Source organism: Biomphalaria glabrata, chromosome 1 (assembly GCF_947242115.1).
Source record: "Biomphalaria glabrata chromosome 1, xgBioGlab47.1, whole genome shotgun sequence".
NCBI lineage: Eukaryota > Metazoa > Mollusca > Gastropoda > Planorbidae > Biomphalaria > Biomphalaria glabrata.
The window spans coordinates 12,843,390-12,871,076 of NC_074711.1; the positions used below are offsets into that span (position 1 = coordinate 12,843,390).

General features: G+C 37.2%; 1 protein-coding gene and 1 long non-coding RNA gene across 3 annotated transcripts in view; one reads left to right on the forward strand and one right to left on the reverse strand.

Annotated features, from left to right (window-relative positions):
* Positions 1-6,000, reverse strand: part of LOC129924993 (uncharacterized) — a 22,132-nt gene extending 16,132 nt beyond the window's left edge. The window contains exon 1 of the long non-coding RNA XR_008776865.1: positions 5,873-6,000. This is a non-coding gene — a long non-coding RNA (uncharacterized LOC129924993). The remainder of the gene's footprint in view (positions 1-5,872) is intronic.
* The window catches only part of LOC106069383 (spermine oxidase-like), a 23,692-nt gene extending 7,296 nt beyond the window's left edge, over positions 1-16,396 (forward strand). For both annotated transcript variants that reach the window (XM_056022783.1, XM_056022775.1), the window contains exons 3-11: positions 855-1,018; positions 3,692-3,888; positions 5,898-6,099; positions 7,880-8,074; positions 9,439-9,567; positions 10,088-10,177; positions 11,982-12,091; positions 14,146-14,254; positions 15,220-16,396. In XM_056022783.1, coding sequence (XP_055878758.1) covers positions 855-1,018; positions 3,692-3,888; positions 5,898-6,099; positions 7,880-8,074; positions 9,439-9,567; positions 10,088-10,177; positions 11,982-12,091; positions 14,146-14,254; positions 15,220-15,417 — 1,394 coding nt within the window. In that variant the 3' untranslated portion in view covers positions 15,418-16,396. The remainder of the gene's footprint in view (positions 1-854; positions 1,019-3,691; positions 3,889-5,897; positions 6,100-7,879; positions 8,075-9,438; positions 9,568-10,087; positions 10,178-11,981; positions 12,092-14,145; positions 14,255-15,219) is intronic.
* The last annotated feature ends 11,291 nt before the right edge of the window (positions 16,397-27,687 follow it).

Genomic DNA, 27,687 nt, shown 5'->3' on the forward strand with positions numbered 1-27,687 from the left:
AGATTTTAAATGTATCCTTCTAATATCCTGTGATATATTTGTATGTGATTAATAGACATAGACACAAAATACAACAAAGCTACAAATAGAGTTGTAAATTTCGACACTATAAATCACTCTACAGTCGGGTCTCAGTCATATAGACCTAACCAAAACAACGACCAGTTGAAACAGTCGCCAGCACACTGCTCGCGTCTTGTGACACCCGGGACCCACGGCTCGAAAACCAAGCGCTTTACCGGCCTTTACCACTCAGCTAACGCGCTTCCATGTTTTCTAGGCTTAGCACACACTAATATAGTCTTTTTTTTTTCCTGTTGTTTTAGCAGCTAGGAAAACTAATCTAATATGTACTTTTCGTTGAATATTCGCGAGGAAATGTTACACACTACAAAGTTTTAAGAAAGGCTTATTGTTTTCGCTTTATGTCTGTCAGGTCAATTCTAATTTTTAATGCTCTGCGCTGCACACCGTCATCTTGTGCACTGGTGCACATCGTCATCTAGTTTATTCTGGACTAAAAAACAATATTTTGTGTAACCGTAACTCATCTATATAGGTCAATACGTCTCGCGGTTCAGATTTCATCATCATCTCTGCCTGTGGTCCTGTCTTGGGCATAGGCCATCAACCAGCTTCCTCCAGGCGCCTCTTTTTTAGGCGAATGTCACCATTTGTCTCCACATCTTGTCCATCTGCTTTGCATCAGCTTCCAAATCTCAATAAGAGCCAAGTAAAGCGAAGGTTTCTTGAGATGCACCATAAAACTCTCTGCACCTACTGCACAATCCAACCTTCTACAGGCTCTCTATTTTCTATAATCACATAATTCTTCTATTCCTCTCACTATTCAGATGGGCAGAGCGTTGAACTAGGGGCCCAGTATGTACATGGGAGACAGGACAACCCTGCGTACAACATTGTCACCAAATTAGGTCTAGAACACTGGGCCCAACCAGACAATGACTCAGAAGTGTTCAACATACCAGAGGAGTTTCTCACATCTCATGGAGAAAGAGTAAGTTTAGGACTGAATCCATTGGATATATATGCTATACAATTAAAGAAATCAAGAAAACGTATCTATCAAAAGATGGCTTACCATATTATTATGAGAAAAATTGTAACATACGTAATAATAGAAGTTCCGAATAAGTTTCTTGGTTAGTTTTTTATCTTTCCTTGTTAAACGACAAATAAAATCCTCCTTGGTCAGCACCTCTTCTGACATCTGTCTTCTCTCACAACCTTCTCCTTTCCATATAGCAGAATCTATGAACTACAAACAACCACAATCCTACATCACTCCAAAATGTAATCATTTATACACAATTCCATCTCAACAAGACCAGCATGAACATTGAAAGATTTTCTATGCGAAGACCAAGAGATGAGAAATGGATGACAACATTGGCGTCCTCTGAGAGTGTACCATTTGTTAATAACATGTATCAGTGTCTAGTTTATCTTGTTTCATCTTGTTTTATGTGAATTCAAACGTAGGGTGTATTTAACATTTTCCGTCTGTCATCATGGCATCCAGTGAAAATGTTCAAAAGAGAAAATAGGCGAACTTTGAAAAGGAAGCACAACCAACAGTTGGCTTCTCAAGTACCAAGTCCAAGGTACAGCTAGGCGAACTTTGAAAAGGAAGAGCATAACCAACAGTTGTCTTCCCAAGTACTAAGTCCAAGGTACAGCTAGGCGAACTTTGAAAAGGAAGCACAACCAACAGTTGGCTTCTCAAGTACCAAGTCCAAGGTACAGCTAGGCGAACTTTGAAAAGGAAGAGCATAACCAACAGTTGTCTTCCCAAGTACTAAGTCCAAGGTACAGCTAGGCGAACTTTGAAAAGGAAGCACAACCAACAGTTGGCTTCCCAAGTACTAAGTCCAAGGTACAGCTAGGCGAACTTTGAAAAGGAAGAGCACAACCAACAGTTGGCTTCCCAAGTACTAAGTCCAAGGTACAGCTAGGCGAACTTTGAAAAGGAAGCATAACCAACAGTTGGCTTCTCAAGTACCAAGTCCAAGGTACAGCTAGGCGAACTTTGAAAAGGAAGAGCACAAACAACAGTTGGCTTCTCAAGTACCAAGTCCAAGGTACAAAGAAAGGCTCACTAACATGCCATCCCTAACGAGAATCTTGAACCGTGGTGGCGGCTTTCTCAGAGTGTCGGTCAATTGATAGAAATAAGGATCTGTTATTATGGCCTACGGTTAACGAGAGTGTCATGTCGCCAGCACAACGACCAACCGCATTTACTTTTACCCAACTATTGTCAGGTATCCATTAGAGATGTTTGGACTAAGAATACTTTCGTAGTAAGTGAACTGTGTGAGACTCGGTACGAAGGAGTGTGAAAGCTCAAAATTTTTTTTAACACGTGACTAAGAACATTTAGAACTGAATAGCATTACGTCATATGCCAGAGCTCTTGGGTTCAAAACACTTGACAAGAATGTAGAGTATCAAACTGCTGATATGTAGTGAAACATCAAAATGTTGATATGTAGTGAAACATCAAACTGCTGATATGTAGTGAAACATCAAACTGTTGATATGTAGTGAAACATCAAACTGTTGATATGTAGTGAAACATCAAACTGTTGATATGTAGTGAAACATCAAACTGTTGATATGTAGTGAAACATCAAACTGTTGATATGTAGTGAAACATCAAACTGTTGATATGTAGTGAAACATCAAACTGTTGATATGTAGTGAAACATCAAACTGTTGATATGTAGTGAAACATCAAACTGTTGATATGTAGTGAAACATCAAACTGTTGATATGTAGTGAAACATCAAACTGTTGATATGTAGTGAAACATCAAACTGTTGATATGTAGTGAAACATCAAACTGTTGATATGTAGTGAAACATCAAACTGTTGATATGTAGTGAAACATCAAACTGTTGATATGTAGTGAAACATCAAAATGTTGATATGTAGTGAAACATCAAACTGTTGATATGTAGTGAAACATCAAACTGTTGATATGTAGTGAAACATCAAACTGTTGATATGTAGTGAAACATCAAACTGCTGATATGTAGTGAAACATCAAAATGTTGATATGTAGTGAAACATCAAACTGCTGATATGTAGTGAAACATCAAACTGTTGATATGTAGTGAAACATCAAACTGCTGATATGTAGTGAAACATCAAAATGTTGATATGTAGTGTAGCCCCAAACTGTTGATATATAGTGAAGCATTGAAATGTTGATATGTAGTGTAGCCCCCAAACATCTTGATAAGCAGTGTAGTCCCGTACTGTTGATATGTATTGTAGCGTCCAATGTTTATATGTGGTTTAGCTCCAAACTGTAGACATGCAGTGTAGCCCCTACGTGTTGATGCGTAGTGTAGCCCCATACTGCTGATAAGTAGAGAAACACAACATTGTTGCTACATAATCTGGTACTCTACTGTGAACTATTACAACTTCCAGACAACATTTCCAATGTCATGTGACACAAGTGAAAGAAAAGGTTACGTGTTATTCCCAGTCGATAGAATAAGATTTTTTTTTTCTGTATTTTCTCTTACTGTGCGTTATATAGCACCATAGGCTACCAGTATATAATTCTATGATAGTTGGCTCAAGTCGTTATATAATTCTATGATAGTTGGCTCAAGTCGTTAGACTATATCTGTGTCCATATAATTTGTCATCACAGATACCTGTCACTGAAAAGATTAAATCACAGATCAAAGAGCTGTCCGATAAGTTGGATAAGAATTATGATGAAGATGTTGAGATCGAGGATAAAGACAGTGATAAAAGTGAAGGAGACCAGTATGAGACTGTCTATAAAACCTACCTCAGAGGTCTGACTGATGAGAAAGATAGAAAACTGTTTCTAGCCATTTACAGGTGATTAGTGTGCGAACTATTGAATTGTGTGTCTACAAATGTGAAATATGTCTTCAAGCCAGATCATGGTTTGGTTGATAGTAGACATTAATTTAACATCGTCTAGTATTAACTCATAATTTAATGAATCTAGTCTCTCTCTTTCTCTCTCTCTCTCTCTCTCTCTCTCTCTTTCTCTCTCTCTCTCTCCAGTAATCTGTTTAGCTCTCTCTATTTCTCTCCTTCTTCCTCCTAAAGCCACTCTTTGAAAGATAAACTACGATTATTCAGATTTTCAATAAGTATTTTGGCCCAAGATACGTGAGTGATAACGCTGGTATTGCGAGGTGGCCATAAACCTGCAGTTCTGGAGATGATGTGATATCGTGATATTCAAGCGTACTCCAGAGATAGTACAGACGTATTCATCAAATACAAATCTGCTTTAGAGAATTTAATTATTTAATATCTCAAACTTGAATCGTATGCTAATGCTGTCCTTATAGTATAAAGAAACAGAGTGAATAAACTAAAAAAAATAAATCTACTGTTATAAGGATGAAATAAAGCACACTAGACAAATAAAACCCTCGAATTTTCTATTTCGCCCCTTCGCCATCTCAAAACAAATTCTTGAAATATACAAATACAGGTTAGTGCTGAGTCTGTGTTTATATTTAGCTCTCAAGTTATTTTTAGTTTACAAGCGCTTACAATGATTTCTAGGACAAGTGTGGAAAAATAATGTGTATTGTTAAGCTATGAATAGCACCATGTCAAAAACCGAAATCCTATATCCGTCTATAAGTAATAGAAGTTTTCTGTGCAAACAATTGTGCTGACATGCTTATATTGTTTTGGTCTGATGACGTTATGATTATAATTATTATAAATAATAATGATGGCAATGTCTTCGATTCCTAGGATTAAGGATGAGTGTTTCACTTGACTATGCAAACTCAAGTGTGACCTCATATTTTTCGACGTTTGATATTTTATTACTATTTATAAATATTAAATTAAATGATGATTATAAAGATTTGGTTCAGTGTGGACCTGACCTAACTGACGTGATGAAGTGATCATCTACAGTGTGGACCTGACCTAACTGATGTGATGAAGTGATCATCTAATATGATGGTTGATCTACGTTCAAAGGAGTCAATGGATGGCCAATCTCTCATTCATCTGGAAGAAGTCCTTCCATAGGTCAAGTGCTTAAAGGGCTTTTGGTCTCGGTGCCAAAAGCTACAATAGTAGTAAATAAAATTAAACCCTGTTTAGTACATCTTCTTTTAAAAAATGTGTAAATTATGTACTTACTAAATGTAGTCTTTCTTTTTTTAACCAAACAAAACGTATTGGGTCAATTGTTATAAATCGTATAACCCTTACCAAAGCTGCAAAATATGAAGCGGATTTTTTTAATAGCTTTTCTAATATTTGAGATCTAAACGTGACAGACAGAAGGAATGACAGACCACACAAAACTAATACCGGTTTTTCTTTTGAAAATCAAACCTACTTTGTGCTTCCAGAGCTCAGAATTATAAGTCTACATTGATGTCACCTGCACAATACATTCTTACAGTGTTTATAAACTACTTTGCTTATCAACACCTTCGCACTCGTACACCGGACGCACTACTAAGCTCCCTAGTAATGGATCTGTCTCCGTATCAAAATGTTTAAAAAACAACAACTCGAGGCAAACCAACAAGATTACAAAAGACAGTTTCCTTATTTTTCTCCATTTCAAAGTATTTCAATGATAAAATGGCTTTATATTTGTTGATTCGAGGTTGTTATTAAGAATAACCCTATTTCTTGCATACAAATAGCAATTATATAAATCTAGTTCTTATATATTTCTAGCTCTTATATAGATATATCTCTAGTTCTTATATAGCTAGCTTTTATATACATCTTGCTCTTACATAAATCTAGCTCTAATATAACTCTAGCTTTATGTCATAATTTTAAAAAAATTAAAAAAATAACATACCTAACATGTAAAAGTATATTCCCAGGTGGTTTAAGCTTTACCAAATAGTGGACACTGCTTCAGCAGATCTCTCTGATCTGTCTATCTATGCTTTAAGTAAGTACAAGGTACTTCCTGGACCCAGAGACACCTACGTGGAAGGTGGAATGACAGCTCTCCTGAGATATATAGAGAACGTGGTGTCCGACAAGATCTGCCTAAGTACACCAGTACAAAATATCAACTGGGTTAGTGACATATTGTTATTTATATGCGCATATTTTGAAGGAGTTACTTCTTCGAAGTGTCCAAAAAGGTTCAAGATAAATCCTTTTTTATGAGCCATTGACCCGGGAAAGTATTTTGACCCGGTGCCAGGATGGGAAGTTGGCTCTTCACTGACCACCCTGTCGGCTACAAGACACCTACCCGCCTAGAGGAGGACAAAGAAAGGAAGACAAAACCTTACAAAGGGGGACAACTTTAAAAACCTTACAAAGGAGGACAACTTCAAAAACCTTACAAAGGGGGACAACTTTAAAAACTTTACAAAGAGGGACAACTTCAAAAACCTTACAAAGGGGGACAACTTTAAAAACTTTACAAAGAGGGACAACTTCAAAAACCTTACAAAGGAGGACAACTTCAAAAACCTTACAAAGGGGGACAACTTCAAAAACCTTACAAAGGCGGACAACTTCAAAAACCTTACAAATGGGGACAACTTCAAAAACCTTACAAAGGGGGACAACTTTAAAAACCTTACAAAGGAGGACAGCTTTAAAAACCTTACAAAGAGGGACAACTTCAAAAACCTTACAAAGGGGGACAACTTCAAAAACCTTACAAATGGGGACAACTTCAAAAACCTTACAAAGGGGGACAACTTTAAAAACCTTACAAAGGAGGACAGCTTTAAAAAAACTGACAATGGACTTAACAAAACAAACATATTGCTACAGAAATATCCTAGGTATCACATACAAAGATGGCATCACAAACCAAGAGATTAGAGACATATTTAGTACAGCGATTAGATTCCTCGATAACTGACTAACTACTGTCAGAGAATGCAAACTAAAACTCTGTGGCCATATCACAAGGTCATCAGGGCTCTCAAAGACCTTCCTTCAGAGAACAGTACTAAGAAAAAGAAGAGGTAGATAGAGAAAGCGATGGGAAGACAACATAAAAGAATGGACGGGCCTGTCATTGAGATTCTATCCAATACAAAACACATATGGGAATAAACAAAGACGGACAACAGATCCCGTATGGTGCCCCAACGGCCCAACAGACTAAGCCTGGAATTTAGACCATGCCTTTCAGGCGCAAAGCACGATCCCAAAAAGGAGGATACCTCCTAATACCGGACGTGTGGTAAACCTACATTTTGCAATGGTTGTAAATCATTTGATATATATACATCTATTTATAATGTACACGTTATGTAATGGTTGGTTGCGCCCTGAATGGTGTCTTTAAACAGGTGCCTTCTATGGGAACTGTCCGTATAATCAGAACTCTGAGCCTCTTTTTTATATGGTGATATAAATGAAAATACGGGAACATACATTTCTTAGGACATTAGATGAAACATTCTAGAGTCAGTTGGAAGAAAACATTACTGATGGTGAAAATTAGATGAATGTTAAATTAATTAATAAACATAGAGATCCACACATAGAACCACAACCAGAAGACTAACACACAGATCCACACACAGAACCACACACATAAATCCTCACAGAACAACACACAGACCCACGCACAGAATGTGTGACAGAACCAACCACACACATATATCGTCACACATCCACACACATTACCATACAGGCCCCCCCTCTAAGATAGTACATGGCTAAAGCAGGAAGGTGGCATACACAATTTACTTGTGGGAAGGACTTCACAAATGAATGTTTTAGAAACAACCCCTTACAAATTAGATTGTTTTTAACTAGTTTTGTTAAATCCATGTACAGATCAGATAAAGTTTTTTTTTTTGTTGCTTTATTTGTTTTGTTTCAGTCTGAAGACTTGTATCCAAAGGTCTGTGTTACTTATAACACTTATAACCAAGAGAAGACAATTTTGGCTGACTACGTGATCGTGACTGTCAGTATCGGCTACTTGCAAGCCAAACACAGGGAATTGTTTACTCCGCCCCTGCCGAGACCTCTAGCCACAGCTATTGAACACATAGGTTTTGGAGGAGTCGGGAAGGTGACTTCTAAACTAGTTATATGAACACATACACAAGCTCCCATACACACACGTAGTCAAGTAGGCCTACGCATACACACAAACACACATAAACACTTATACAAACATGACGTACACACAAGAAACTAACTAAGCAAGAATTATTAAAATTTATCATGAAAGTAGCCTCAGCATGGCACAGCCTGTACATGATACAGCTGATACGTAAAACAGCCGGTACATGATACAGCTGATACATAAAACAGCCGGTACATGATACAGCTGATACGTAAAACAGCCGGTACATGATACAGCTGATACGTAAAACAGCCGGTACATGATACAGCTGATACGTAAAACAGCCGGTACATGATACAGCTTATACGTAAAACAGCCGGTACATGATACAGCTTATACGTAAAACAGCCGGAATGCTGAGTTCCATGTGTCAAGCAATGAGAATTAAACTGAAATGTAAGCAACCAAAAGTGTGTCTGTGTTTGACGTCCTTTGAAAGACTAGAGGGTTAATAAAATACCGTAATAAAGCCCATTCTCCCATGGTTGTGTAATGGAGAGGCCAAAACTTCATTTCACTGTTCAATGTTCATTCGTTCCTTAAAAGTAAAAATATAATGCAGAATGAAAATTCAATCATTGAAAAGTGAATATACATTGTGTAAATTGTATGCAATGAATCAAAGTGTGGAGTATAGTACACTGACTTATGGGCTGGACAGTTTGGAATAGACAGCTTGGAATAGACTTTGAAATAGTTTGGACTAGACAATGGAATAATCCACAATTTTATTTATTTTTAATAACTTTTCTTGTTAATACCCTCAGCTACATAATTAGAATGTCATTATATCTTGTATAATTATATCTCCTTCACATCTTTACCTGTCCTTTTAGTCCTTTGGGCGCCACGTATAGGCTTATCTGTTTGCCGTCTATCTCTCTATCTACGTCTAAGGTAATCATTGAATCTGATCAGCATTGTTATCCTTTATTAAAAAGATTTTTTTCTTTATAGGTAGGTGATACCTAGGGATCCTTTTGTAGCATCTCAGTTCCATGGTTAGTATCCTCCTTAAAAGGAGCGCCTCAATCTGATTTTCGTACCGAGTACTTTGCCTTCGTCTTTCCAAAATGTTTTGAGCTGTATAAGTGCTGGAATATACTCAGATACATTCAGTGATTACAAATTCACCAGTTTAGATGATCCGTAACTTTATCAATAGATCCAATTAGTTTTATCCGCAGATAGAAGATGGAATGAAATAATTCAATAAAATTATTTTTAATGTTTTATTTCCTTAGCACAATTCATTAAGATTCTTTATTATTATTATTATTAATTGATTTTTGTTGTTTTTCTGGAAGATCTTCTTACAATGGGACAAGCCATTTGTAGGCTATACCCGAGAGGACGACGGTGTACAGATCTATGAGTTATTATGGACTGATGATAACATACGACTGAGGAGTGACAGAAGTCAGAAGAAGAAACAGGTTTTCCCTCTCTTCTAGTTTTTGACTCAATTATTGATACGTTTTAGGCCCCCACAGAGTTTAAATTTAGAATTATTATATTTTAAATTGATTGAGTCCCTAAAATCTCCTCAAATGTGTAACGGAGCTGGTAAACGCTAGCGCTCCGAAGTCATTGAGTTCCAGCCCTTTGAAAGATTTCAGGGTGAATCGATATCAAAATGCAAACCTGACCACAAAAAGAAATCCAATCAATTTGTCATCACCGTATACCATAGTACGGAACCCATAACCCTTCAAATATGTGTAGTCAAGGAGGTCTTCAAAGAGTTATACATTTGCAAAGGGAGCTAATGCCAAATAATCTTGTTATCAAATACATAGCTGCTCTGCTCTCCCTTTGATAAGTAAACTTTGTTATTCGTTAGAAAATATTTGTTGCTTGACCAGTTATCCAATTATTATTATATTTTGTTTTAATCTTAAATCTGATAAAATGTTAGAATCTATTCGATTTAGGATTTATTTGTGTAAATTGCAGAATGGTGAACCCTGGTGGTTTGGCATTCATTCTCTGGAGACTGTCTATAAGTGCCCCAATGTACTGGAGCTCTGGCTCGGGAAAGAAGAAGTGAGTAGTCGAATTCATCTTTCACAATCCTTTCAGTATTACATGTTATTCTTGCCTGTGGATGCGCTGGCTGAGTGGTAAAGCGCTTAACTTCCGAACCGGAGGGACCCGGGTTCAAATCCTGGTGAAGATTTGGATTTTTAATTTCGGGATCTTTAGGGCACCTCTGGTTATCTGACAGTAGTTGGGGAAAAGTAAAAGCGGTTCGTTGTTGTGCTGGTCACATGGCACCCTTGCTAACCGTGGGCCACAGAAACATCTCCCCCCCCCCCCTTTATAGATCTCAGAGTCTGAAAGTCTGAGAACGTAATTGATAATGTTTACTGCTGTGTACCTTTGACCATTGGCATAGCCAACCAAGCCCCTCTCCCCCGAAATAAATTATTTATACTTTGACCTGTTTTTCTACCAATCTCTTCGTAAATAAAGCAAATCTACGAGAATTCTATCAAAATCCGGAATAAAATAATAAAATGAAAGAGTCACCAAATTCTAGGTATGGAGGAGTGTGAGCCTCCTTCCCAATTAAAAAAAACGAAAGCCGTGGGTGGGGGGTGGGATGTTTAAGCTTGATTCCTTTCTCTTCCCAACCCCCCACCCCCACCCAAATATAAATAAAGGAAAACTACAGTCACCAAATCATGGAAGGCAGGGGCTCAATGCTTCTCTTTCTGTATTGATATGAAGCTTAAACAAATCCTGGAAGGCAGGGGGCTGAGGCTCAATGCTTCTCTTTCTGTATTTATATGAAGCTTGACCAAATCCTGGAAGGCAGGGGCTCAATGCTTTTCTTTCTGTATTGATGGGAAGCTTGAGCTAGTTCAGCAGATTCTCGAGACGTGTCCAGTTGACGAAACATTTCAGAAATGAAGAAGTTTGTACTAAAAAGATAGTCACAAGATCAAACTGCATTTCAAATAAATAATCCTACAAGGAACAGTGCCAAGAGGAAGGAGAAAAGAGGTAAAAAAAAATGGACTGGATGGATCCAAGAAGCTCGTAAAGCCGAGGGGGGTGGAAGAGAAATGGTTGCAGTTTGGAAACGAGATGAAGCTAATGCCGTAACAGCATCCGCTCGAGGTCACGTGATGGAAAAGAGGGAAGGGGGAATACAAAGATTTTACAATAAAACGTTCTATCTCTGTCTACCTCTTTCTCTCTCTCTCTCTTTCTATTATGCGCCTTTAATTTTCCGTTAGTCTGATATCATTTAAGTATCTGTGATTTGGGACATTGTGAAGTGCGCAAGTTTATGTACCTATATGTGTATATGAGTATGAATATATAATGAGGAATGCATTGTTTCCCGTGTTTACACACCCCCAGCTGCGACCTATATACTTTGCAACACCCAGCACAGACATAACCATTGTCCGCGGTGGTCGATTTAGATTTTCTTTTCGCCTTCGTCTGTCCTCGGCAGTGGATTTTTTTTCTTTTGAAAAATGTAAGTGACCTCCTGCTGTCTCGTTCTGAAGCCGCCTGCAGCCAGGAGCTCTCTTCTATGTCAGTTAAAGCTCTGTTACGTAGACCATCTTTTGGCTCAACAAAAACTACAGGTTTTGGCATACGTTCGTCACCTATACGGGATACGTGCCCTGCCCAGCGTAGCTGTCGGACCATGAGAAGCCTCTCCATACTGTCCGCTTTCGGAAGTGCATCAGTGTTTGTAGTGCGGTCTTGCCATCATATATATATATATATGTGTGTGTGTGTGTGTGTGAGAGAGAGAGAGAGAGTGAGAGAGGGAGGAGGATCTGTGATGTTGCTTTTGAAGTGAATACTTGACTTCTTTCCTATCCAGGCTGAGCTTTCCGAGGAACTAGAAGACTCTGAAGTGATGGACATAAGTTATGAGCTAGTTCAACTCTTTTTCCGTGATTTCGTCGTGCCTCCACCAACAGCCGTGAACAGGTGGGTCTTGAAACTAAGGAATTATAGCTTTATAAAAAATACACACATGAATGTAGTCAAATATAGAATATGTAAAGAGAAAGATGACTTGTTCTCCCCCCCCCCTTTTCTCTTTATTCTCTGAGCCTTGCTCTCTGTCGATGGGGAAAGTTACGTGGGGTAACTCTAGTCCGACTTGCAGAAATAAAAGAGTTTTCTTTCCATGACTTTTTCGTGGTGTAACGCATGGTTAGGCCATGAAGAGAACTATATCTATATTATAAAGTAGAATGTGAGGTGTATGTATGTATGTATGTTACTTATAGACATCAAAACCAATCTTGATAAAACTAGGCAGGAATGTTCCTTGGGTACTAACTTAGACCGTAGTGTATGTATTGTAGCCCTAAAACAAACCTAAGACCCTCAAAAAAAATTAAGTTGTCCGACTCTATTACAGCTATAGTATTTTATGGATCTAGGCCATGGTTAACAATGTTGACATGAGAAAAGATCGAAAGGATTTGGACCTAGATCTAATTTTAAGAAATACACTTTGCGCACATAGTTTTTTACTTTGACACATGAAAATACAAAAGAAGATCCATTGATTTCATTATATAACAAAATTAACCTTCAATTGTGTGTTTCAAAAGCATTTTTTACATAAATTAGTTCCTGATATCTGTGACTACAGATTTCCTGGCGAACATTCTTTCATTAGACATTACCAAATGGTTACACATTAACACATCTCTCTACTGAGTCTATTCCTAGGTCTAGGTCTAAAACTCTTATTGAACTCTAAGATGATAAAACTTCTTTTCGCAAAGATAGTTTTGTGCTTTAACACATAAACATACTAATTATTGTCCATTCATTTGATATTTTAATCAATTTAACATTCAAATTTGTTTTTCTAAAGCATTTTTAATACATTCGTTCGCTGTTCGCTAAAGTTGCGTAGCCGTGTTGAGATAGGCTTATATTCATTCATGAAAAAAGGTCACGCATGCGCAACACAGAATGAACTCTATAAAAGCCAATTTTTAACTCTAGATTAGTGTAGATTTAGATCTATGTCTACCTCAAGATCTACTTTATACTTTAACACATGAACATACAAAATTAAGTCTATTCATCTCAAATTTTAATAAAAATATATGTAGGCCTACAAGCAAATGTTTTAATTTGAAAAAATGGATTTAAGCCTATTAGCTATTTTGATTTGATAGCTTCATTCACACTATTTTGACATTGACACATTCGCTTTACTTATTACATTATTATTTCGTTTAATTGTGACTATATCGACAGTAATGCGCAAATAAAGACCCGCTGGTCGCGGGTAGCATATGTCTAGTATATATATATATATTGATTTCATAGAGCTACATTGACAAATTTTAATTTATTTCTATAAAGTTTCATACAATATTTTTTTTATTTTAATTAAAAATATGTTTAACATTTTTTTTAAAGTTCAGTTAACAGCTCAGATACTTGGACATATAAATGTTTTATTATGAACAAACTAATGGAGATTTTATAAACTCGTAAGCTGCCACTGTGACTTAGGTGTTAACACATGTTAATTGACCCGAAGACTTTCATTCTGGCTCCTACTGAGAGAATACAATTATTGAATAGCTTGTTGACATTATTATAGTTCCTAAACTATTTTTAGCGATAGTATCAAGACTACAACTGTGACGAACACAAACCAGCTTTAGAATTGTCTTTTCAAAATGTTATTTCGCGTTGGTGCACACACACAGACACAGACACACACACACACAGACACAGACAGACACAGACACAGACAGACACAGACACACACAGACACAGACACAGACACAGACACACACACACACACACACATACACAAACACACACACACACACACACACACACACACACACACAAAAGCATTTCAAAAATGAATTGGCATTTTCAGACGACTTACCGTAATAGGTCTATCATACATTTTCTAAAATGTGGACACTCTATTTTGATTCTGTAGTTCCGTATCTGACCTGTTGCTTATCCCATTTTTTTGGATGTTATGTCTCTAGAACTACCTGGATTTCAAATCCTTACATCCGAGGGACATACAGTTTTCTCTCGACTCAAATAAAAAAAGAAGATCTGAAGCATCTTCAAATGCATCTGCCGCCAAATGAGGTACGTGGTTATCGATTTGGAGGTGATAGACAATGAAAATTGAAAAGAAAATTGAATGGGGAAAAAAAAAGCAATTTGTTATAGATTTAGTAGAATTGAAAACAGTAAAAATAAATAAATAAATAATAAACCTAAAAAAAAAATCAGCAGACTGACAAAATCCAGACCACTTTTTTTTTTTTTAATTTTACCTTCAGATTTCTGATGTACCTTTATTTTTTTTAATTTAATTTAATTTGAATATTTTCTTTTAGTTTTACTTTCAATGTTTACTTTTTTTTTCTTTTTTCTATTTTCATTACCAAAATCTTTATTATTTTTTTTTTACAGTTATTTTCATTTCATTTTTTGTTCGTGGTAACCATAAAACTAATCTATTTCTTGATATAACCAATAGAAATATAGCTAATTTCCTCCAGGATAATAAGATTATTATTATTAATTACTATTATTATTTAGGGGTCGTGGTGGCTGAGTGATTAAGCGCTTGAATTCCTGGGTTCGAATCTCGGTTAAGACATGCATTGTGAATTTCTGGATTTTCAGGAACCCTGAGTCCACCAGACTCTAACTTTAGTTGGGGAAAGTGAAGGTGGTTGTTGATTGACACCCTGCTCGTTATTGCCAAAGAAACAGATCACCTTAAAATCATCTGCCCTTTAGATCGCAAGGTCTGAAAGGGCAACTTAATATTATTATTATTTTTATCATTATTATTATAGACTATTTCACTAAGTCTATTCTTCTATTTACAAAGTAAATCAATGCGAGTTCAGGTTTTATTGATATTTTCACTTCATGTGTAAGATTGGTCAAATAATAAGGACTCTATTTATTCTAATCCTTATCGGGTTTTTGCTTCAAATAATTGAAATAATGTTTGACAATAATCTGACCACTTGTTTCTACTTTCCAAAATGTTTTGACCTTTTGGTTGTCACTGACACACATTGTTTGTCTTGCAGGAGCCTAGAGTTTTGTTTGCAGGTGAAGGATTCGCCAGGGAATTTATCTCTACATTTCACGGGGCACACCTCAGTGGTCTGGAACAAGCGGACACAATTCTGACCAGAGAAAAGAAGGTTCCAGATCAAAGTCTGGTAGATTTCATCTCGACACAGACAGTCGGGGATGGACTACACAACTGCTTAAGTAGTAGCTGACAAATCTATTATTTAGGAGTTTAAAGCTCTTTATCTTGTTAATCTTGTAACAAAGCTTATATCGCTCTGTCTGTCTGGTACAAAATTTTTTACATGTTATTTCTTGCACAGCTTCGATGATCAAGCAATAACTATTTGTTGTACTTAACAAAACATGAAACACAAAAAAAAGTAAGCAATGCAATAAGTAGATCAATTAGTGATAATTGGAATTAGTTAATTTTGTTATATTTCTTATTTCTGCAGAATTTAGATAGATGGCAGTGATATTATTTTATTACCGCCAGAAAAATATTTTTTATACATTTGTAATATAGAATGTTAATTAATTGTTTGCTCAATTGGCATATTGAGATTTCCTGTTTCTTTGACCTCTTCGTGAATGGTTATTGTGTGTACTCAAGGTCACATTTTTTTGTTCACTATTTGCAGATTGTATGTTCTGTTTAAGGTCGTAAATACATTGAAAATACATATACAATGTCACACACAATATTTCTTCTCTCTCTCTCTCTCTCTTTCTCTCTCTGTTCTACTTCTGAATAGTCATACTTACACCAATTGACTTATCTCCCCTCCTAGTGAGGATGTTTACCACCTCAATTTGTCATTGTAATAAACTTAAATAAACAGTCTTACTAAGGTAGACTTTTTAAAACATATAAATGTAATTAGCATGCATCTTTGATTACAGATTCTCAGAACATTCAAGCTTGACAATGTTAATTTACCATTTCCTAATGTATTTAGCATATAATTTGGTTTTAAATGTATATTTCATTTCATCTAAATTAAATTCAAATTTGTTAGTTGATTTTGTTTTAAATGTAATACTGAATCTCTTTCTTCGAGCTATATTTTTTTTAAATTTATGAAGTCATTTTATTGTAGAACGGAGTGATATAAAGGCTTTCTTTGTTGTATAGGCTGACCTGTGTAATATTCAAGAAATAAAATTTATAGCGATTAAAATGAACAAGCCTACTACTAAGTTATCTATAACATTGTGAGTTTAGTCAATAATTTAAAAATAATTAAATATTAATAAGCTAGAAGGTTATGTTCAATAAAAAGTAGAACTGTTGGTTGCTTCTAAAAAGATAGATAGAACAAAATTAAACAGTTGTCTATTTGTTGGAAATACGAGCACACGGTCCGATAAACAAGGGAGGTGATTGTGTATAAATATTATATTAAACCTGTTATTTCCCTTTGTACTATGGGTAAAATTACCATGAAATCTTGAAAGTGCCACAGCCTTTATGCCATGTAAGTTACACTATAGATCTCTAGAATTACAAGAATGTTTGGATACGACATTTCAAGGTCACCTGTTTCTTTGACCATGTAGGCAGTATATTGGTGGACTCGGCACAAAGTTAACACTGGTGTTGCAAAATAGCGTCAATCATTATTATTACGATGCAAATGTAAACCCAGGATTGGATTGACGAAAGCACAAGACTGTGCAGCCTCGACGGAACTTGCCCTTTAAAGAAGCCTCCACATTTCAGAAGTATGTCAAATAATTTTAAGACAAATATTCATTGAGAAATAACAGAAAAAATAAGTGGCACGAGATCAAATGTACAAGTACTCTGTAAATATGACAATGTACAAGTACTCTGTAAATATGACAATGTACAAGTACTCTGTAAATATGACAATGTACAAGCACTCTATCGCTCGCTTTGTAAATATGACATGTTTTTGGAGTTAGGGGCCTCCACACAAAAAATCCTACTCAAGGTCTGTACAAAAAATCCAGCCCACGGCCTTCACACAAAAAGAAATGATGTCCACGGTCTCTACTTACTAAAATCTGTCAATGTGCAACCCTATTATTAATCAATGATATCACTTTTCATGTATTGGCTAACAATATTGTGTGTAATGAAACATATTAGAAATGAAGTCCGGACTATTTCATCTTTAGTTTAGCCTCGTATATTTTGTTTTATTCAATTATGACAGGATTGGGGGGGGGGGGGGGCATTGATAGTAGTAGAGAGATACTAGAGTAACTAGAGAGATAAATGTAGTGAGCGTTCATCGAAAATAAAATTGCTTCCCTTGGGGCGGAGACTCGGGAAAACAAATTTTTGTTAATAAACAAACTCGAAATTGTTATCACTCTATCGAAATGGTTCTAGTATTTCGTCAAGGAAAATGGCTAGGTGGTAAAGCACTTCGATTCCGAAACGAGGGATCTCGGATTCGAAACTCGGTGAAGACTGGGATCTTGAACTTCGAGTTGTTGTTTTTTTTTTAATTTTTATTTCTGAATGAAACTTATTTTAGTATTATTTAGGAATAGATTGATTTGCAATAGTAACTGAGTACACTATTTAGAATCATAACTGTATTGAAGCAGTGATCTAGATTACTGCATTGTGGGTAATCTGCCTGTTGTACCCCACTGGAGTTTTTCAACAAGTTTCCCTCTTCAAATGTCCTATCAACCAAGATCGTCAGCAGGGCAGTAGTTACCTCCCATAAGGTATTACTTTTTACTAATATTTATTTCCCCGCGAATTATTTCAACTCTCCACCAAGCTACATAACTCTCTCCCATACTCAGTAGTTGTCTCCCTTAATGTATTACTTTTGACTCTTTCCATTATGATCTATCCTGGGCTTTACGTCTCCATGCCCGGACTGTTAGCTGTTGTAGATCTGCCTCTGCATCATCAAGCCACCGTACTCGTTGTCTGCCTTTGGGGCGAAAGTCGTTTGGTTTTTCCCAGTGAGCAATCTTTGCTTCTCTCTTCTCTGACATTAATATGCGACTTTATTATTTTTTAAATATACTTTTTATGAAGGTGTATACATCAGCATGGGCGTAGCCATCTCTTCAATGTAAAAAGATTCTATGAGCGTAGCCAAAGGAGTTTTGAGTTTAAACCCCCCTCCAGCGGGGTTTGAAGCTAAAAAAATACCTCTTCAATATTAAAAAAAGCAAATTATACACTAACAAATCTATAACGTAGCCAAAGAGGTTTTGAGTTTAAACCCCCCTCCAGCGAGGTTTGAAGCTAAAAAATACCTCTTCAATATAAAAAAAAAAGCAAATTACAAACTGAAAATTTTATGAGCGTAGCCAATCCCAGCGGGGGGTGGGGGTTGAGTTTAAACTCCCCACCTCCAGAGGGCTTTTTTTTTTTAAGTCTAAAACCCATCCTGTTGGTTTTGAGTTTAAATACCCCCATACAGTGAGTTTTGAGGTTGAAAACCTCTCTCTTCAATTTTATTCTAAAGCAAACTAGTCACCAAATTCTATGAGCGTAGCTAAGGGGGTTTTGAATTAAAAAAAAAACAACTCCACGAATTTTTAGTTTAAAAACCCCCAGGAAATGATTTTGACCATAAATTTTCCCTTTTCGATATAAAATCTAAAGCAAACTACAGTCACCTAATTCCAAGAGAGTGGCCAAGAGAGGTTACAAATTTCTTCTAGTAGCTGGGCTCCATTAATAAAGTGCAGTGAATTTTTTGGAGTCAGTTATAGAGATCGGGTCTCCAATCAAGGAAATCCTATGCCGAGCTGGGAGTCGACACCTTAGTAAGGTTGTGACAGAGCGTCGCATGAGGCTTGCGGGATTTGATCTCCGACAAAATAATAATAAGAGTTGCGATGACATGGAGGCCATTACGAGGAAAGCGCAAACAGGGACATCTTAGTACAACTTGGCGCCATACGTTCATGGAGGTCCTCAACGCATGTGGGAACAGGCTTCAGACATTGCCAGTGACAGATTTTTGTAGAAGCAGCTTGCCGCCCAATGCGTCAAACGATACGGTAGGATCTAAGTCAGTAAGAATAGCACATGAGGTTTTTGAAATAAAACTTTTTAATAGCAGGTAATAGCACTGTAGATACCTCAGAATATGCATTTTAATGCCTTTCAATACCGGAAGTAGTGCTTGGTGGCAGGGCTCCGTCCCGCGCTGAGGGAGCTCACAGCCCTCCCCCAGAGCCCCTTGCTGGCAATTTTTCCACTAACTCCAGAAAGAACCTATTCTAGGGTACAATAAATGCGTCTTCCGAAAGAATGAAGGGTAAGAATGTGTTTAAGATTAATTATTTACACACACGCACACACACATATATAAATTCCCCCAACCCCCCCCCCCCGAAAAAAATCAATCCTGGCTACGCCCATGTACATAACGGTATGCTTTCGAATAAAACGGAAGCTGTATTTGTAGCTATTTTTAAAACGACGAAAATAGAGAGAAAAAAAAAGGGTTCTCGATAGCGATGTTCGTTTTGTAGATAGAGTCTTTGATTGTGACAGACAAACAACTTGAGAACACTAGTGGCTCTCACTCTACTTTTATTACAAAACTTTTATCAAGTCATTCCGTCTGTCTGTCTGTCGGGTACAAATTTAGAACACGTTTTTTTTTCTCACACTTCCCATTCTCGGATCAAGTTGATCAACTTTGCACAATTATTTATATTCTTGACAAAACATGACTCAATCAAATAATTAACCAATTAGTTAATTAAATAGTGGTAATTAATTGACTTTGTTTCATATCCAAAAGGGGAAATAAACCTTACATTATTTGGAATTATTTCCTTTAGATAAGCTTTTTTTTTTCAATTACTTTTCGGGTTCACTTCATTTCAAGGCTCCCCCTCCCCAATTGTAGCGATACCTTTTATCCCAGCCTTGGTTTAATCTAACTGTGTTTCTTTCCATTACCCTTCTAAGTTCTGGAGTTTGGTATGAGAAATGTTCTCTAAGACTTCTATATGATACAATTGGCTTTAATAACAACAAAACTCATTCATATGCACAGCAGTGCTAAAGCACAGCCTTCAGGTCCGAAAAGGGGAAAGAGTACGCCTACAGTATTTATATTGGCTGCGCATCTCCATATTGAACCTACGTTTTTTGACAAGCTATATAACGGCTTTATAACGGCTTAGAGCAGCATTCATTGTAGTCATTAACTGTATAAAAACATTTTATAAGGGAAAAAAAAAAGTAAATCTTTCTAAGTGAGTAAAATTAAAAGTATGTTCCAACAGAAACCCACTGACGTGTCCTACTTTGGTATTGTTTCACTAATAAAACTGAGTGGCTACTTTAATTAATGGGCCCCTTTCAGCGCTGACACTAGGTACTCCACTGCCATCATGTACTACACGCTGTTACTAAAAGCTTGTTTGCTGCTTGTAAGGTGACCATCAAAGGAAGTCACTCGCCGCTTGTTGTAGTACCAATTTATTCATCTGTCTCTCGCTATGTGTATGTGTGCGCGGGTGGAAAAAAAAACGGGGGGGGGGGAGTGAATAGTCTACGATTTTGTCCTAATTGGTTTGGGGGGGGGGGCATGGTGGTTGGGAGTGCTTAAGATGTTTAACAAACATGTGTAATTACAAAGTTAACAATAAAAGAAATGAATCCAAACGAAGTTTCCAGTGAACCAACACCAAGCTAATTCATGCTACAGGGCCATTAGATGGAGATACCTGCGTTGGTCATTCTCAGCCCATTCATATACACAGCAGTGGTAAAGCATAGCCTTCAGGTTCGAAAAGGGGGAAGAGAAGGCCTACAGTATTTTAATTGGCAAAGCATCTCCAGATTGAACCTACGTTGTTTTTTTTTTTTTGTTTTTTGGACAAGCTTCATAACATAAATGTAAATATTAGTATGACCGATAGTTCAATGTGCTGCAGCGTTGTAACAGAATATTGTCCAGCACATTCAATCCGCTCATACGATCCATTGGCTGAGTCCGAAAAAACAAAATAAGAAGTAATAATTTTCATGTAGAATTAATGACATAAGAATCAAGACTAAAAATAATGTTTAATCTAGATTCACGACTTCACATTTGGATGTACATCTAATGACAGAAGAACCAAGACCAAAAAATACTGTGTAAGATAGAGCCCAGCTGACCACACTAATAATAATAATAATAATAATCTTTATTGTCCGTAAGAAAATTTGTCTTACAATTTGTGCATTGCACCTAATAAAACATTATAACTATAAAAACCAAAATGTACTTTCACACCAGACTCAATCATAATTTATATGTGAAAAGTTTATATCAGATTGTTAAATTCAATGTATAATAAATTTAATTCAATTGAGCTCATTAAACGATTATCTCTAAGAGGCTATGAACTATACTGAACCAGCTTGTCCAAACTAAATGTGTAGGACAATGTCCTAGGCGTTCCCAACTATGAATGAGACAAATATATGTGTTTGCCCTTACAAGGGTGCTGCTTGTCTCCGCAGTGCAGTCGTCAAAAAGTGACACCCTAACTAAATAAGCGTGGCCAACCTGCTATCCCAGGTACAGTAATGTTTGGACTATCTACCTGTCGACTATATACCAGTTAGGTGACTCTGTTATGACTGTAACTAATGGCCAGACTACGAGACGATTGCTTGAAGGTCATTGGCGGGAGGAGGGAGAATTGTGATCTGAATCCTCAATTAAAGTTGAAGTATAACAGTATACCGTTGGATACATTCAAAATAAAATTACTTTGAATAATCTGAAATATTGAAAACATAAATAGTGTAATTTTTTATCAATCTCTTATTTGCTACAGTAGCAGACTTCAGACCAATGTAAACACTTTAGTGCCAATAATTCACCACCACTAGCTAGTTTGTCAGCTTTAAATTCACCATCACTAGCTAGTTTGTCAGCTTTAAATTCACCATCACTAGCTGGTTTGTCAGCTTTAAATTCACCATCACTAGCTGGTTTGTCAGCTTTAAATTCACCATCACTAGCTAGTTTGTCAGCTTTAATTCACCATCACTAGCTGGTTTCTCAGCTTTAAATTCATCATCACTAGCTGGTTTGTCAGCTTTAAATTCACCATCACTAGCTGGTTTGTCAGCTTTAAATTCACCATCACTAGCTAGTTTGTCAGCTTTAAATTCACCATCACTAGCTGGTTTGTCCGCTTTAAATTCACCATCACTAGCTAGTTTGTCAACTAAAACTTGAGACAAAACTTTTCATAAAGGAGCAAGATATATATTTATATTTTTACTTTACCGCCCCACTCACCCTTTGCAAGGAACATGGGACAGTATCTATTAGAAAAAAAAAAAGGAGAAATAAAGGGAGGGGATTTTCATCCGAAACTTGTATTTTGTATTTTTTAAATTTTTACAAAACCTTTTTTAAAATATATTTCAACTAAAAAAAATCAAACTATTTAAAGTTCACCGATTGTTATGTAGTGAAATGTTAATACGCATTTAATTCGTTTCTGTAAGTATTCAACTCTATATTACATAAGTAGGCCTATACAAGAACGTACTTTAAAGTTTGAACAAAACGACAAATATGTTCTTCTCATGGAATGCATTCATCAGTTGTTAATACATAATTAATATTGAAATATGGATTCATAACAACAAAGTAAATACATTTTTATTTTTTAAAAAAAGACTGTTTTTGTTTTTGTACCTGTCAATACTAGTGGCTGAAATCAAACACACATATGGCAGTTCAGGTTACTGGACGATAGCCGCGGCGTGACCACATGAGAAAGAAGTGAAACATTGACTTAACGTTAGGCGTGAAGAAGAACCTTGACCAGAGCTTCAACTTTTATTCCAGTGCTACATTAGTGACATCTCCACGTGGTGGAGACTTAGAGGGTACTCATGTTGCCTTGTGTGCAGATACAATGTATGCCCAAATAATGTTATATATGCATTTGTTGACACACCTACTTCGAAATGAAGATGCATTTAGTGACATGGTAGCAAACAAGAGGGACAAGGTCATACCGAACACTACCAACAAAAGAGAATCCATCTGTTTGAGTTTTTTTTTGCTTTTTTTTTATTAGGCCTGAAACTGGTTTCTATAAACAAAAGTAACATTTTCAGGATATTTCCTCACAGTTCAAAGACAAAGAATTTTACATTTGTGTTAGTGGACCTGTAATTGTATTAGGTGGACCAATTCAGCTGGTCTGTTGATCAAACAAAAAGATTTTTTCTTGTCGTGTAAGCAAAGAAAAAGAAAAAAAAAAAGAGGGGGGTGGGGGTGGAGTAGGGGGACTTTTCAAAAAGATGATGAACAAATCAAAGATGTGAGGGGCTATTACAATGAATACATCGATGTCATCTCCATACAAGAGACAGAGAGTGTGCTTGTAGGGTACGTGTTTGTTTGTTGTTGTTTTGACAAATGTGTTTGTTTGTATAAACTGTGTTAGCGTTTATTAGGCCTCTTCTCACTTTGCTTTCCTTCCTGATTGTTTAGGTTCAAATCCCAAAGACAATACTGTAACACATTCCAGTCCTGGCAGTGACTTTTCGACATATTCAATCCAACTTAGAGGTAGGCTAATGGCTTGCTAAACCTCAGGGACGGACAAAGAAGCAGCCACTGGCTAAGCTGGAAGTTTCCGGCGTCTATCATTGTTTTGATTTGAAAGTCTTCAAACATTGAGTTCTCGGCTTACAAATACATTGTGAGCGCGCCCCCCTCTTCAAACTACAAGAACGCGTTGTCTGTCCACGCAACAATGACCACTTCGAGTCGTCCGTTTCATTTTGATTCCTTTAACAAGTAGATGAAACAAGCCTGATTTTTTGTTTCTTCCAATTTCAAGACGGCTTAGAAAGAATCATGGATTACTTGTTTCTAGCGGTGTATAGAGGGACAAGCAAATCGGCTTTGTGGAAGACACTTTACAATGTTCGTCGATTGAAGGCAACTGAACAATATTTATTTAGCCGTGAGAGTGTGATCTGGCAATACACGCTGATTTCTCCTGGCAATACCCCGGTTTTCTATAACTTCACGCTTGGCGAAACATGGACACAAGATTCGATCGACACGGGGGGTAACTCGTTTTCTTTTGATGGACTGCCGGTGCGATAATTGCGTCCCCTCGAGCGTTCTATTACTCAGGGCTTTGTCCTCCCGGAAGATCCACAACACCTTTTTTTTTCTCAATCTGGTGTCAGAGGTAAAAGGTGTCCCCCCACGACTGAACAGGTAAGTAGGTATACAAATATTTAGAGTGATGATCTTCAGGCACGAACACAATGGGCAAGAAAACTTTTAGTCATCAAGGCCCGGTACTCGTGTCGAATCTAAACACAGTAATGGTCCCTTGTCAGACTAGTTCAATTCCAACATGGCGTCACTCCATCAGAATGCGGAGGATCTCACAAAATTGCGCAATCGACAATGGTACAAGACTTTCGGCCACTACACTGTTTCCTGCTCGGTTATGTACTTTAAATCTGGACTTTTGATTGTCCATGACCCATTGGCACACAACGCTCGCGCGCCAGGTATCGCTCGGGACGTCTGTCGTCTGCTTAGCGACCATGACAGTCATTCATTGAATCCTTCTTTTGTCTACAATGTATTTACTCTGTAATTAGCTGTTACAGTTTGGCAACACTACGGATTTGTGGGTAATTCACCAAAAGATTGTAGCATGATAACGGACTTAAAGAAACGTGTACATGCTAGATTTACTCTTACTATACTGCTAATAACTACACTAAACGCACAGATAAATGTGGGCATTTCTATTTAGAGCCGCTAATTAATGCGGTCACTGCTAAATGACGTGGGAAAATTAATATTAATTGCAAATGTTCAGTTGTATTATTTAGGAGCGTTAAGTCAAATCTGACATTTCATACAAGATTTAGATTAATTCGCTGGCGTCATATAGATGAGGGAAGAGAAATCTTTCTTGTTAGATATTTTTCCCCTGATCTGTCTCGAGTTGAATCTTCTTCTACAGATGTTACTTTAAAAAAGAAGATGATTGCGTCATTTAGTCATTCATATTAACCAATGACTTAAATTCGGCTAAGACACTGGTTTTCCTGGCTAGCTCAGGCAACCCATTCCATGCTCTAAAAGCACTAGGGAAGAAGGAGCATTTGTACAAATTTGTCCTAGCACATGGAACGAAGAATGTGCCTTTATCTTTGTGTCTTTCTGAGTATTTGATTAGGTTTTGTTTTTAGTATTTGAAGATTATGGTTCAGTGTTTTATGTATAATTGCTACTTTACTTTTGAGCCCTCTGTCCTGAAGGCTTTCTGAATTGTCTCGAGTTGGTCAATTGCTCAATAAATAAATATATTATCTCATTCATTTGTAAGTCATTTTATTTATTCAGCAATGTATGCATATATAAAACTAATTTCAAGCGCTGTGTCAGGCCTCCAGCAATACCCCCATCCTAAGAGAATCATCCAAGGTATTTTCAGGGCCTCGACGATGTCTGCGAGGTCAGTTATCACAACCCTTTCGTGTGATATCCCAATATTCCTATATATCTATTCTATTGCGATTATTACTACCAAAACTGGTTATGTCGCCAATGAATCTTGGTTCTGCCTAGTTTGCCAATGCCTAAGGCCGGCTCTGACGCTGGTCAGATCATCACCATCACGAGGTCATCTAAAATTCTTTGTTGTCGTCCAAGTTTCAATGATATATCAAACAATTGGTCTTAAGCGAGAGAAGGAACGCTTTCGTCTATTGTGAAGTGGTCTTTGTAGTTCGTTGAGTCATTGTGTAGCCTGCTCATTGCATTTCTGACATTGAGATTTGTACCACTTTTTGTTGGTCTACAACAGCTCAAAAGTAGGAAGGCTGGCGGCGCAACATACACCTATGATTTATTGATGGACTTTCTATTTCAATAGAGGCGAAGTTTCTCTGCTTTCTGGCCAAGGTGTAAAACTAGTCCTTTCGGGATAAGAAAACTGAGCATCATCTGAACATGGAACTGTTATTACATTGCGCTTGACATAATAAAATCGACTTTTAGTACTTCTAACAGCAGAGCCAAATCTACCACCCCCAGTCGTACGGTAAGTTGACATTCGTCTTTGCATCTAGAGACAGCGTGACAGATCGGGCTGACTTGTATTGCTGAAAAAATAAACACATATACCTAAGACGCTGGCTGTCAAATGCCTTAACAGTACAAAAAAAAACAAAAAAAAACTATTGTTATTATGAAAATACATTATTTTCATTCTCTGTCACTTCCAGTGTCCAGTTTCGTTAAAGGAAAACCAAATTCGTAAGTCTAGCCATGTAGGACTCTTCCACCACGCAGCCACTTTCATGCATGGTGGGTCTATAATACTGCCACTACAACCACAATTTGGTTTTAATTGTTTCGGATGTTCTTTTAAAATTGAACAATATTACACCCTAGCCCAATGTTTCCCAAACTGTGTTCCGCGGAAACGTAGTGTTCCGCGATGCCTGAATAAGTGTTCCTCGAACTACTGGAATAATTAACTAGTAGGCCACTACATGAATTAATCTCTCTAACAAAAATAAGCAAAGTGTTCCGCTAAAGTCTAAGAATGTGCGAAGTGTTCCAGTTAAGGAACACATTTTGGGAACCACTGCTCTAGTTCAGGCCGCCCTTGGGACGGCGGAAAAGGGGGGGGGGGGAGCAGAGAGTAAGGTTTGAGCTGGAGACCATCAAGACGATGCCAGAGCGCATGTCGCACGACCAGGCAGCTATTCTATACGTAATGGGTGTATAATACTACGACTAGTATACGCAATGGGTAAAGGAGAGGAGAGGAGAGAGGTAGTTTGGGCGACCAGAACTGAAAGTGACACGGAGAGCTGGATGTGTCTCGCTGTCTACCCCCCACCCTCGCCCCCGCACCTTTTTTTTTTTTTTAAATCTACATCCACTGATGTTGTTGTTTAAAAACCGTGATGGGACATAATTCATCCCACAGGTGCTGGGCTTCACTCCCCCTGGTCCTCAGTGCAACCAAAGACAATTTATTCACGGAGTTTGCGTCGCGTCCCCCCCCCCCCACCCCCTTTCCAGAGCAACCCTCCCTCCTTCAGGTGTGCGCCTGTCTTTTAGGCCAAGTGTGTGTTTGTGAAATGGTCTGTGCGTGTGTAAATGCTAAGTAATTCTAGTATTACATTTTTTTTATCTTTCGGAAATAAAGGTGCTTCTGTTTTGACGTATAATTTTATTTCGTTATGCGTACACAAGTATTGAAAGTTTATTTATTTAATTCGTTTTGGGCGTATGGCTCTTTTCTTTTTTTTATTCCAGTCTCATACCGTTGTGTTTGGACACCTACCAATGATATTAATTTTGCTAATTAATATCAAGCAGGTCAAACTTTCCACCTACTTCCATTAATAGTGTTATGTAACGATGTAAATTGTGACTGCAGACAACAAGACGTCACAGGTGATGTACTTCTCTACCTTTAGTCCTCAATACAACCAA